The following is a 14257-nucleotide window of genomic DNA, read 5'->3' as shown; positions in this document are numbered from 1 at the left end:
GATTTGGTTTTCCTTATCATATCAAACCAGAAAAGTGGAAACTCCAGATAGGAATTTTTAAAGCACTCCTCCCTTTTCTTGAAATTTGTGTGAACCATGACCCTGTTTTATCGCTAACTGTGGGAGATATTATTTTGACCTTGTAGAAATGGTGTGCTTTTTATTTCCTTTTCTTATAACCACAGGTATTGGGAGAGAGTTCTGTGACTCTTAACAGATTTTCTGTAATTCATCCAGATGTACATTACTTGTATGAAAACATAAATCATTGGAACATAAGATAATTGAAATTGTTGTATGATTTAGTATAATCATAGCTGATAATCATTTGTCCAGTCCAGTCCAGTCCACAACAGCCCTCAATTCATTTGTGTCCTAAAAATAATCTTAGTCTAAAATGTATTTGATGACTAGAGAAGTCAATTAAATTAAATACTTAATTAATATTGAAGTAAACTGTTTTCAAAAATGTAAATTACTTGAAACTTGGCTTTCTCCATTGGTGGTGTCCCTCCACTGAAATTCAGAGAGTTACTGAGCCAATGTAGTGTGGTGTGTGGGCTCACCATCTGAAGGTCGTGGGTTCGAGTCTCAGCCCAGGCAGATTGTCTTAACTGAGCCAAAGCAAGTCTAAACTAAAGCAAATTTTCCAGCATAAATCTGGAAATTACTGGCAAAAACAAACTCACTAGGTTGAGGAACATCTCGGGGTGGGGGGGCGGGTGCGGGAAAATCCTATATCTGGACCAATGACAAACTGGCTGTTTGCAAAGCAGGGCAGGGCTGGATGGCGGAGGGGCAGACTCTAGGCAGGGATGCCAGGGAAGGTTGGGTCAGTCCAGGAAGGACAAGACAACGGGTCTGCAAACCTCTTGGGCCTTTTTTTATTGGCACATGGTACTGGAAACATTCTGTGGGGAGAGAGAATCAATGTTAACATGAAATCGCGCAGCACAGAAACAGCCCCTTCAGCCTAAAGGCTGATTTATACTTCTGCGTTACGGCGTCGCTGCGAACCCTACGCGGATCCCTACGCCGTAGCCTGACATGTACCTCTCCCAAAATGTAACTACGTGTCACAGCAACACAGACTGCAACAACTGTGTTTGGTCCACTTGGTAGCATCGCATTTCCTCCTACGCTGCAGTAGCTTCCCATTGGGCGACTGAGGGGCAGGGAAGGAACTCTGGTTGCAATGCTTTCCATAAAGCTTTACAGACCTCCGAAATTATGGAGGACACATTTCGCTTTTACGAAAAAAGACGATCACTTTAAATTTGTTTACCCCGAGAAAGACTACCATGACCATGAAACCTTGCCTGGGCAGGTGTGTGCGCATGCGTGACGTGCCCAAATTGCAGAATGACGCAGACACACCAACGCACAAGTATAAATGCTCACAACGCGCGTGGGCCACTTGCGTAGGTTATGGCGTTCATTTGACACGCAAGTATAAATCAGCCTTAAGGGTTTGGTGGGGGTCTCCACCTCCATCAACCCTTGGGCAGCTTATTCCAGTCACAACCAGCCTGATCGCTTCCTCTCTAAACCACATTCCTCAGCTTAATAATATGCTCTCTCATCTCACACACATCTCCCGAGGAGGGGTAAGATGCATACTGCCCACCCAATCTGTGCTTCTCATAATTTTGTATACTTCTGTCATTTCCTTTGTCAGCCTTCTCTGCTCCAAGAAAAGCTAACCCAGTACTCATACCCTCCTGTAGTTTGGTGACCCAAACTGCACATAGTGCTCCAGCTGTGGCCTAGCTAATGGTTAATAAGTCTGTACATAAACCTTCCAGTTCTCTTGAAGATAAGTGTCCTATATGATTTCTTAATCAAGGATTGTTGGGCATGTATTCCAGCACTTTTGTTTCCTCAGTATTTCATACGGACCTACCAATCATCACCAACCAACCATACTAGCCCTGATAGCCTTCCCAAAATGTGTAACATTTTTCAAGATTGAATTCCATCCATTATTGCTCAGTCTGTCTTACCAACTCATCAGTATTAATCTGAAGCTGATTATCAACAGAACCACCAATTTTCGTGTCATCCATGCACTAAAGAAATAGATACTTTATTGATCCCAAAGGAAATTACAGTGTCATAGCATTACAAGTGCACAGATACACAAATATTAGAAGAGAAGGAAGAAAGAATAAAAAAAAATTACCTCAAACAGTCTAACAGGAGGGGTCATCACTTCCCCTGTTATAGGTTGACTCGTTATAGAGCCTAATGGCTGAGGGTAAGAATGACCTTGTATAGCACTCTTTGGAGCAGCAGAGTTGTCTTAGTCTATTGCTAAAGATACCCTCTGTTCAGCCAAGGTGGCATGCAGAGGGTAAGAAACATTGTCCAGAATTGCCAGGATTCTCCGTAGGGTCCTTTGTTCTATACTTCTGACAGTGGTATGGAGTTCATTAATGTATATATCAAAAAAAGATCCCAACTCTGATCCTTTTGGTACACCGCTGATTACAGACTTCCAATTGCAAATGTAACTATTGACCATTGTACTCTGTCATTTACTAAGATAACTTTGGATCTAATTTGCCAAATTGCCCTGGATCTCTTTGGCTCTTTCGCATGGGATCGATGTCCCATAGATGACTTTGTCAAAAATGAAGTCTAAGTTTTTAATGAAGTCTAAGTCAATTACATCAACTAATACTCATGTCAGCATCCATCACCATCTCTTTGAAAAGTTCAGATAGGATTTGCCCTGAACAAAATTATACTGTTCTTGATTAAACCCTATCTTTCCAAATACAGATTATTCCTGTCCCTTAGAACTTATTCCCGTCCCTTAGAACTTATTCCCGTCCCTTAGAACTTATTCCCATTGATTTCCATACCACTCTTAATTACCTCGTTTATCCATGCTGCCTTCTTTTAAATAAAGGTACTACTCTTACTGTACTCTGATTGAAAACTGATGGAATTAGATGCTGACTGGAATGTTGTGTTCAGTTTTCAGTACCAGATCACAGAAAGAATGATAAGGCCTTTTAATGTGCAGAATAGTGCCAGGATTATAGTTATGTGGAAAGACTAGAGAAGGTGTGGTTGTTTTTCCCCCTGAAATGTTAACTATGTTTCTCTTTCCACACCTGCTGAGTGTTTCTAGTATTCTCTGATTTTTATTACAGATTTTCAGCATCTGAAGCTTTTGGATTTTTGGGGATATTTCTTTTGCCACTGAAGACTGGTGAAATCAATGCCATGAATGAAACTTGTAGAAACTTGACACTAAATGTGGCACCAAGCTGCAAGGGAGGGAATGGTGTCACGCTCCAAACACCAGCATGAAGTCACACTCAGTTCTATTAAAACCTCCCCTCACCTTGCTCCATGTATTTTTTTCCTCTATCTGTCTGCATCCATCTATCATTCACCTGTCGCAGATTTCCATCTCCACCCCACTCACCTCCCCTACCTGGCACAACCTGCCCATCGTCTTATACCCCTCCTCAGTCCCCCAATCACCTCAGAATCTTTTCTTCCCCTCTCTCTGCTGGCCATCTTGTCTCTTCACTCTCACTCCTGATGTAGAATTTCAACCCAAAACATTAACAATTTCTTTCTTCCCACAGATGCTTGATCTGCTGAGTTCCTCTAGCACATTGTTGTGTATAAGCAGTAGCTGGCCAGCTTATTCATTCTGTATTCATCAACATCAATTGTACAACTAGCATTGTAATTTTTGGTGATAAAGGTTCTGTGGAAAATTATTTAATTAGAATCATTGAACAAATTGTATGGAATATTTAGAAGGTGCTTTTTGTACTCATGTTTTTGATTTTCTTAAAAATAGCTGAAAATTATTACTGCAGTACAAGTGAGTAAAAACCTTAGGCTCTTCCTAAATCACATTTTCCCCTTCTTTTTTACAGGACACTGAAATAAAATTCCTCAAGTTGCTATGGCGTTGGATTTATTAAGACTCTTTAATTACGTTTCATCTAAATTTCATACTTGCAACATCTTACAAATTGTGAAATGGAAATTTTACCCTTGCAAAAACTTCAACAAAGTTTTGTATCCACAATATGGCCAGATTTTATCAAAAGGATATCTGAAGATATACCATCAATGTATCCCTCATAAAGGATACCACAGTGCAGTCAGAGATCAGCCTGGTTCCACTCCAGGGACAGTGTGTCTCCATGGAGATGCAGGGGGCAGCATTGAAATGAGCAGCGAACAGGAGCAGTCCTCTTTCGAAGAGGAGTTTTTAAAAACATTGAACGATAGTAAAACTGCCAAACAGATTTTTAAACTGCTGAAATCATCGAAGTGCATTACAGACAAAATGGCTGCTTCAGCCTTGCTTAGAATATCACAGGTTGAAAAAGATGACAGTGGGCTGAGAAACCCTGCAGTACTGCTGGAGAATGAAACAGTCAAGGCATTGTGCTTCCAGTTCGACCAAGAGTCAGAGAGGCTGAGCATTCGAGCACTGGCTACTGCACTGTGTGCTTGTGTCCAATTGTACGTGGACCCACAGAGCACCCTCATGATGAGATTGTTGTCTGAAAGCCGGGAGAGGCTTGACAAAGGTCAGATGCTCATTAAGGACTTGTGTTTGCTGGGCAAGGCCTTTCTGGAATTGGAGGGCCCGAGATCTGAAATACTTAAGCAAATAATGGAGCAAATTCAAGGAGTGAAAATGGATATCTGGACACCTGAAGAATTCATAATGGTTTATAACCTGCTGGCGGCTGGTGTGGGAGAAGGAGGAAATTACCAAGAGCTGCTAAACAAAATGAATTCCTGTTTACTTCATTTAGCTTCAAGGCTGAGTCATAAAGCCAAAAGTGACATACTCAATGCAATGGTTGTTCTCAAGCAAACCCAGGCAATTCCTTTGGTAATTAGTCTCTGTAAGCATTCAGTGCGACACGTTCCTCATTTCTCAGACCAGGAGCTCGTACCAGTACTGAACGCTCTAATGTGCTTTGGACTCAGTGACCGTTTTTTTATTGATGCCCTGGAACGCAATATCCCCAAAAAAGCCTTTGTCATGCAGCCTGAAGCAATCAGTAAAGTAATGCAATATTGCAACCAGCTACGCATCCTTTCACCACCCATATTTGATGCAGTTGCTGAGAGTTTTGTTTACAATTCAGACAACTTTACAACCAAAGAAATTGCCTTACAAATAGTACCATTTGGCCGGTTAAATTATTTGCCTCCAAATGCAGGTCAGTTGTTTCGAAAGATTGAAAGCCTATTAAGGGACCGGTTTTCCCAATTTCAGCCTCGTACTCTGCTGGATCTGCTTCATTCCTGTATACTAGTAGGACGATTTCCTGTGAACTTTGTATCCAAGGTTTTTAGTCCCTACTTTCTGCAGCTGCTAGAAGGTGAGTCTATTTGTGTAGTTACAAACTTCTCCAATCTTGCTTACCTTTCTGGTTCGAAGTGCTCTTTTATTAATTTATGCCTCTGTGGAATATGAACTATTTCAGATTATAAATGTAAAGTAACATTTTGATCATTAAATTATTGGAGATTTTTTGGAAGGCTTGTAAGTTTGTCCCAATCCTGATTAAGATGCACAGTTGTACTTTGCGGTTACTACTACCATTGAAAAAGTACTTGGTGTGGATTTTTTCTGCAATCTAGTGGATTTTATGACTTGGGTTTCTCCTGCTATTGATTCCACTCTCCCTACCCTACCCAAAGGATTGAGTGATCTTGCTATGACAAAGTCATATTACTAAAATGCATGTGCTACTTAATTTGGAAGGGAGAGTAATTCTGAAAATTGTGGTAAACTGGAAAAATTGAAAAATTTGTTTTGGTATAATGCAACTTTGCTTTGTTCTTTAGGAATGTATTTAATTGCTGGACATTTCAGCAAGAGACAGACTTGAAACAATATTCCAGCAGATAGTAGTGCTTTTGTGGAAGGTGGTTGAGGAGAGGGGAAGGTACTGGGAGGATATGGGGCTAGAAAATGAGTGAATATATTAGACCTTGTATTGAGAAATGAGCCTGAATAGATGTTTGAAGTTTCAGTGGAAAATCATTTTGGGAGTAGTGATAATATGATTTAAGATGGTTACGGATATGAATAAGACTTGACGGGAGGGGGAGAGGGTGGTGGAGGGAAGGGGGAAGAGATGCTAAACTTCAGGAGGGCTAATTACAACAGTATTCATCAGGAACTAAAGAGAGTAGATTTGGAACACTAGTTATTGAGTAAACCCACAGCTGGTTAAAATCCATGAGCAGCATCATCCTCTGAAGATGAAAGATCAGGATGGTAAGATTTGTGACCTTGGATGACAAGAGATTTTGTAAGCTTAGTGAAAAAGAAAAAGAGGAAGTATGTCCAAAATTTAGGAAACTGATATCAAAGTAATGTTATTCAAGTGTTTCAACACCTCCTCCTTCTGAATATCAACATGCCTCTCACTGATCTCTGTCAACATCCTTTTCCTTGGTAAACACAAATGCAAATTCCTCATTTACCTCAGCCACTTCCACTGGCACCAGACATAAATCCCACCTTTCCAAAGTTCAAAGTAAACTTGTTTGTTAAAGTACCAAATACAACCCTGAGAGTCATCTTCCTGCGCAGATACTCCTAGTTTAACTTTTTTTTATTTCCATGAATAAGAACACAAAATACAGGAAACACCCAGGGAAGGAAGATCCAATACCTTTAATAAGAATGGGAAGAGAGGGAAAACTAACTAGTTTCAAGTTGCCTCGAGGGTAGGGAGGGTTGATGGACGAAGAAGTGGATAAACGATCTGTTATGAGTAAGGCCACAAACTCACCTGTAGGAAGGAGGCAGGAAACTTCAAATTTTCTTCACCCTCTCCAGCTAACAACTTGAACATAGAAGAGTACAGCACAAGAACAGGCCATTGTTAGCACAAGCATCGTGGGCAGAAGGGCCTGTCCTTGTGCTGACAATGATGCAAGTTTAATATAATCCCATCTACCTACTATTGATTCAGGAGATCCCCCATCCCCTGCATGTTCGTGAGCCTGGCTAAATACCTTTTAAATGTTGCTGTTGTATCTGCTTCCAGCATCTCTCCTGGCAGTGTGTTCCAGGCACTTACCACTCTGATTTTTAAAAAAAGTTGCCTTGTAGATCCTTCAAACTTTTGCTGTCTCAGCCACTGTCACCTACACTCACTTGCCCCGTCGTGGAAATGTTCCTACAACCAATGACCTCACCTTAAGGACTCTTTATGCACTGTCTCATGTTCTCATTTTTTATTACTATTTATTGATATTAGTATTTGCACAGCTTGTTGTCTTTTGCACTCTGGTTGATCTTTCATTGATCCTCTTATAGTTACTGTTCTATAGGTTTGCTGAGGATGCCCACAGGAAAATGAATCTCGGGGTGGTATATACCAGGGGTCCCCAACCTTGTTGGCACTGCGGACCGGTTTAATATTGACAATATTCTTGTGGACCAGCCGACCGGGGGGCGGGGAGGAGGATTGCCAACGTAGCAGTCAAATATGTTGTGTTTACCCCGAGAAAGACTACAATGACCATGAAGCCTTGCACGGGCACCAGTGCACATGCGTGCGCCTGCCGATTCCCCCCCCCCCCCCCCCACAAATCGATTTTGGCAATTCTGTTCGGGGGGAGAGGGGTGTTAATCATGACCGGAATAGCGGTGATAAGTGGCTAATACACTCTGTTTCGTTTCTAAAAGGGTTTATCTAACGAATTTAATATGAAACACACAGAGCATATTTTCCTCGCATGAATACAGTGACAAGTCAATTATCAAGTGAGGACAGGGGAGCTTGAAGTAAGTGTTGAACGAACTTCCAGTAAAAGTGGCAGAAACAGGTTCGATATTATCATTTAAAGAAAAATTAGATAGGTACATGGACAGGAAAGGAATGGAGGGTTATGGGCTGAGTGCAGGTCGGTGGGACTAGGTGAGAGTAGCATTCGGCACGGACTAGAAGGGCAGAGGTGGCCTGTTTCCGTGCTGTAATTGTTATATGGTTATATAAGTACATCAATAGCATCATAACATTTTAAGTAACGTTTGGATATTAAACACACAGCGCATATTTTCCCCGTATGAACATATAAAATCATTGCAACACACCAATATCGCTGAATCAGTGGGATACCTGGGCTTGTTTCCCTGCAACAGGACAGTCCTATCGAGGGGTGATGGGAGACAGCGATACTCGAAGGGGGTCCCTTATGTCCAGTCTATTCCGCAATTTAGTTTTCGTTGCATTCATTGCAGAAAACTCCGCTTCGCAGAAATATGTTGGAAACAACGTTTTCAGTGCTTTCATGGCTATCTCAGGATATTCAGCCTTGACTTTGATCCGGAATGCCGGCAGAGATGTTATGTCAAACATACTTTTCATCCCGCCGTCATTCGCCAGCTCGAGGAGTTGATCTCCTTCCTGCGCTGAAATGGATGATGTGCGGATAATGACCTCGCGTGCGTTCAAGCTCAACAGTGCGTGAAAGGGAATGAGGAAGGGTGCAGCTGACTCATATCGCCAAATCATATCGTTTCCTCACGGCCCGGTAGCGCATGCTTTGCGGCCCGGTGAGTGGGGACCGCTGGTATATAAGTACTTTGATAATAAAATTTACTTTGAACTTTTATTAGAAAACCCCTCCTTCTAGCTGGTACTCAACAATCCAAACAACATCCTGGTGAACTTCTCTTTGCTGGCCATTGACATTTGATTTTAGGACAGTTTGACTTTATAAAAACAGTACTGTTATTAATGATATTTTTCATTTGGCTTGATAATTTTAATTTTACTGCTTTCTATTTTCACTAAAGCCCAAGGAAATGGACTAGACAAGTTTGTTCTTGCCCAGCTAACCCAGCTGTTCATGACGATGAAACTAGAGTGCCGAATGTATGAGGTATCTAACGTTTTCGTTAAATATCTGTTATTTTTCTTATACATGTAAAGTTAATACTCTGGGTGGTAGGGTAAAGAAAGCATAATTTGTGGGCTAGCTTATCACCTGAGATATGCAAGAATCAAGAGAGGGAAGAGTCCAAGAGGGACCATGTGTAGGTAAGAACAAGGTAGAAACAACAGAAGTGAGAAGTTCTGCATGAGTTCATGCAGCAACATGAATGCAGTCAAACATGTACTGGAAGAGGTTGGAAAAGTAGATCTGAATCTGCTGGACCAAGAAATAGGTGCAGAGGAAGAAGAGTTCAAAGTCATATCAGTGTCAGAATTCATGAGTGTTCATTACGGATCAGAAGGGATGGTGAAAATGAGGAATGGAAAATCTTTGGTAGCTAGCATAGAAGCTAAAAATCTCAGCTTAAAATTCAACAGTTTTTGCTCTTTCCCTTGTGCTGCAACACAAAGATCGATGAATGCTGCCCAAAGCACTTACAGAGCGGTAGTTTTTAATGGACGTATATATTCTGTAACATTTTGGGGTTTTCACAGTGTACCATTTTATAACATTATGTGCTGTTAGTACAAATCTTATAAGAACTAATTATATATACTGATAAAATTGTGGTCTAAAAGTTTTTAGCTTGTGGCAATGGGATTGTTCTTTATTGCAATAACCTAACAGTTGTGTAATGGCACTTTGGATATACAAATAAACTATTGCTGTTTCTCAACAGGGTCCCAGTCTTCCTCCCAAGTATCGGGTAAAATCATTTTTCACACCAGGACGTTCACTTGAAAGCTTAGTAGATGAATCTCTCTATGGCAAAGTTAAGAATGCTCTGACAGATCTTCTAGGAGCGAGGAATTACTTTGCCTCTCGGGTGCTGACACCCTACGGCTATATATTAGGTACTGCAAGTATATGTCAAATCTTTTGGAAATTATATGCACGCTAAAAAGCATGGGATCTGTAGGATTTTGCTTCAGTGCCTCCAGAACATGTAACATATATCCCGGTACAAATTTGGGGAAAGTTGCTTTTCATTTAAGTCTAAATGGTGTATCAGATTTTTTTTTAAATGTTGAATATTTGTTATGAACAAGTACAAAAAGGGTGAATGTGGAGTCTGGATCAGTACATAGAATTATGATGTTGTTGTCATTACAGAAACGTAGTTTCTAGAGAGACAGGATTCGCAGCTCAACGTTCCTTGTTTTCATTGCTTTATATCTGATAGAGTGGATGTTAAAAGAGATAGAGGGACTGCGCTACTAATAAATGAGAATATCACAACAGTACTTTACAGGAGGGCTCATTCACAGAGGCAATTTAGATGGTGTTCTAATTTTTTTTAAAAATACAATTACACAGATGGGATTATACTATAGACCCCACAGTAACCATTGACAGGTGAAGAAACAGATATCTAGGCAAATTATGGAAAGGTGCAGAAACAGCAAGGTTGTCATGGGGGGGGCGGGGGGGGGGGAGGAGGGAGCTTTAACCACCCAATTGGAACTTACTTAATACAAGAGGCATAGAGATGGGGCAGGACTTCATCAGTGCATATAAGAAGAGTTGTTGAAAGAGCAGGTGGAGAGTACAACTAGAGGAGAGAACCTGTGGTGCTAGTTTTGGAAAATGAGCAAAGTCAAGTGACAGATCTGAAAAGTGGGTGAACATTTTGAGAATACTGACCACACACATGATGTTTTAAAATGGTTATGAATAAGGATAAAATGGGATCTTGCAGGAAAGTACTAAATTGGGGGAGAGTAAGTTATGACAAGAGCTAAGGGGTGTTGATTGGGAGCTGCTCCTGTTGGACAAGTCTATGTCTGACGTGTGGAAATTGGTTAAAGAGAAGGGATCCGAGTTCAGGATCAGCATGTTCTGTTATTAAATGAGTACTTTGCATCAGTATTTACCAAGAAGAAGGATTTGGAGGATAGTGACAGCAGATGGAGCATGATAATCTGTTGGGTTGTTCTGAGATAGAGTAGGTAATGCGTCTTATGAAAATCTTCAAGATGGATAAATTCCCTTAGCCTGATGGCACATATACTAGAATATTGAAAAGATAAAGTGAGGAGATTGCTGGGGCTTTGACAAAGGTATTTGTATTCTCACAAATAACAGGCAAGATTGTGAAATAATGGAGAGTAGCAAATATTGAGACTTTATTCAAGAATAAAATGAGGACATGAAGTCTCATTAACGTAGAGAAGCTATTGGAGATAATACTGAGAGATAAGATTTATGCATATTTGGAAAAGCATGGCTTTATAGGGACAGTGTTCGGCTTTGTGCAGGGCAGACTTGATTTGAGTTTGCTGAAGTGGTAAAGGAGCTTGAGGATAAGACAGTCGGCATTATCTTGATGGACTTTAGTAAGGCATATGGTAGGATCCCTCATGCTAGGTTGATTCAGAAGATAAAGATGATGCATGGGATCCAGAGTAAATTGCAAGTTAGGATTTGGAACTATGGATTTGTAAGATAGAGCAGGGGTGGTAGGCTGTTATTCTGGCTGGAGGTCCATGACCTGTGGTGTTCCATGAAGATCAGTGTTGGGACCTCTGTTACTTATGATAGATATCAATGATTTGGATGAATTAAATAAAACCATAAGACTTGGGAGCAGAATTAGTCCATTCAATCCATCAAATCTGCTCTGCCATTCAATTATGATTGATTATTATTCCTTTTTAATCCCATTCTCCTGCCTCCTCCCACGACTTCTGACAGCCTTACCTATTAACCGCTTTAAATATCCCAATGACTTGGCCTCCATAGCCCTCACAGATTCACCATCCTCTGACTAAAGAAACTCCTCCTTATGTTCTGTAGGGCCATGTTTTTATCCCGAGACTGTGCTCTCTGGTCCTAGACTTTCCCACTACTGGAAATATCCTGTCCACGAATACTCCACCAGGTCTTTCAGTATTCAGTAGGCTTCAATGAGGTACTCCGTCATCCTTCTAAACTCCAGCAAATACGGGCCCATCGCCATCAAATTTTCCTCATACAGTAATCCTTTCATCCCCAGGACCATTCTCATAAACCTCCACTGGATTCTTTCCAACACCAGCACATCTTTCTTTAGACAATGAGGCCTATAACTGTTCCCAATACTCCAAATGTGGTCTGCCCAGTACCTTTTATATCCTCAGAAGATTATGTTCTTCTTGTTACATTCTAGACCTCTGGAAATGGTTGCTGCATTGCATTTGTCTACCTTACTACTAACTCAATCTACCAGTTAACTTTTAGGGAATCCTGCAGTAATACCCTCAAGTCCCTTTGCACCTCTGATTTCATAATTCTCTTCCCATTTAAAAGGTAGTCTGTGTTGTTATTCTATCAAAGTGCATGACCAGTAACTTCCCTGCAATATTTTCTATCTGCCACTTCTTTGCCCATTCTCCTTCTCTAAGTCCTTCTGCAGACCCCCTTCTTCCTCAACCCTACCCTCATATCATCCAGAAACTTGGCCACAAAGCCATAATTTCATCATCCAGATCACTAACATGTGACGTGAAAATTAGCAGACCCAATACTTACTCCCGGGGAATACCAGTCATCCATCATCAGCAGGCAACCAAAGAAGGCTCACTTTATACGTCACTCTTTGCTCCTACTAGTCAATCTTCTGTCCATATGAATATCTTTCCTGCAATACCACGGGCTCCTCTTTTGTTTAGTAGTCTCATAGTCGTAGAAATCTACAGCACAGAAACAGGCCCTTCAACCCATCTAGTCCATGCCAACCCTTTTAAACTATCCAGCCCCATTGACCTGCAACTGGACCGTGGCCCTCCGTACTCCTCCCATCAATGTATCCATCCAAACTTCTCTTAAACATTGAAATGAATATCACATCTATCACTTGCCCTGGCAGCTTATTCCACACTCTCTCCAACCTCTGAATGCAGAAGTTTACCCTCGTGTTCCCCTTAAACATTTCACCTTTCATCCTTAATGCGTGACTTCTAGTTGTAGTCTCACCTGGAAAAAGCCTGCTTGCATTTATCTTATCTATACCCCTCATAATTTTGTACACCTCTATCAAATTTCCCCTCAATCTTCTACATTCTAGGGAGTAAAGTTCTAACCTATTCAATTTTTCCTTATAACTTGGGTTTTGCAGTCCCACCAATATCCATAAATTTTCTCTGTACTCTTTCAGTCTTATTTTTATCTCTTCTGTCAGTACGTGACCAGAACTGCACAAAATACTCCAACACAAACACGAGGAAATCTGCAGATGCTGGAATTTCCTGACCAAGGGTCTCGGCCCGAAACGTCGACTGTACCTTTTCCTGGAGATGCTGCCTGGCCTGCTGCGTTCACCAGCAACTTTTATGTGTGTTGCTCAAAATAATCCAAAGTGGGCCTCACCAAAGTCTTATACAACTTCAACATAACATCCCAACTCCTGTATTGAATACTTTGATCTATGAAGACTAATATGCCAAAACTGCCTTTACATGGACTTTAGTAAGGCCTTTGACAAGGTCCCACATGGGAGGTTAGTTCAGAAGGTTCAGACACTAGGTACCCATCGAGAGGTTGTAAACTGGATTCGAAATTGGCTGTGTGGGAGAAGATAGAGAGTGGTAGTGGATGATTGCTTATCAGACTGGAGGCTTGTGACGAGTGGTGTGCCTCAAGGATCTGTGCTGGGACCATTGTTGTTTGTTGTCTATATCAATGATCTAGATAATAATGTGGTAAATTGGATCAGCAAGTTTGCTGATGACACTAAGATTGGAGGTGTTGTGGACAGCGAGTAAGGCTTTCAATGCTTGCAGAGGGATCTGGACCAACTGGAAAAATGGGCCAGAAAATGGCAGATGGAATTTAATGCAGACAAGTGTGAGGTGCTGCATTTTGGAAGGACAAATCAAGACAGGACATACTCAGTAAATGGTAGGGCACTGAGGAGTGCGGAGGACAAAGAATTCTGGGCGTTCAGATACATAATTGCCTGAAAGTGGTGTCACAGGTAGACAGGGTTGTAAAGAAGGCTTTTGGTATCCTGGCATTCATAAATCAAAGTTTTGAGTATAGGAGTTGGGATGTTATAGGGAGGTTGTATAAGACATTGGTGAGGCCAAATATGGAGTATTGTGTACAGTTCTGGTCACCTAACCATAGGAGGGATATCAGTGAGATTGAAAGAGTGCAGAGAAGATTTACTAGGATGTTGCCAGGTCTTCAGGAGTTGAGTTATAGGGAAAGATTGAACAGGTTAGGACTTTATTCCTTGGAGCGTAGAAGAATGAGGGGATATATACAAAATTATGAGGGGTATAGACAGAGTAAATGTGAATAGGCTCTTTCCACTTAG

At 41.2% G+C, this 14257-nt stretch overlaps 1 protein-coding gene across 3 annotated transcripts in view; it reads left to right on the top strand.

Moving 5' to 3' along the window:
- The window catches only part of fastkd3 (FAST kinase domains 3), a 34601-nt gene that overhangs the window by 11410 nt on the left and 8934 nt on the right, over positions 1-14257 (top strand). For all 3 annotated transcript variants that reach the window (XM_072253467.1, XM_072253464.1, XM_072253465.1), the window contains 3 exons: positions 3906-5378; positions 8819-8904; positions 9638-9812. In XM_072253467.1, coding sequence (XP_072109568.1) covers positions 3935-5378; positions 8819-8904; positions 9638-9812 — 1705 coding nt within the window. In that variant the 5' untranslated portion in view covers positions 3906-3934. The remainder of the gene's footprint in view (positions 1-3905; positions 5379-8818; positions 8905-9637; positions 9813-14257) is intronic.

This window comes from Mobula birostris, chromosome 3 (genome assembly GCF_030028105.1).
Source record: "Mobula birostris isolate sMobBir1 chromosome 3, sMobBir1.hap1, whole genome shotgun sequence".
NCBI classification, from domain to species: domain Eukaryota; kingdom Metazoa; phylum Chordata; class Chondrichthyes; order Myliobatiformes; family Myliobatidae; genus Mobula; species Mobula birostris.
The sequence above is the reverse complement of the archived record's forward strand: the minus strand, read 5'-3'. Positions and strand labels throughout refer to the sequence as shown.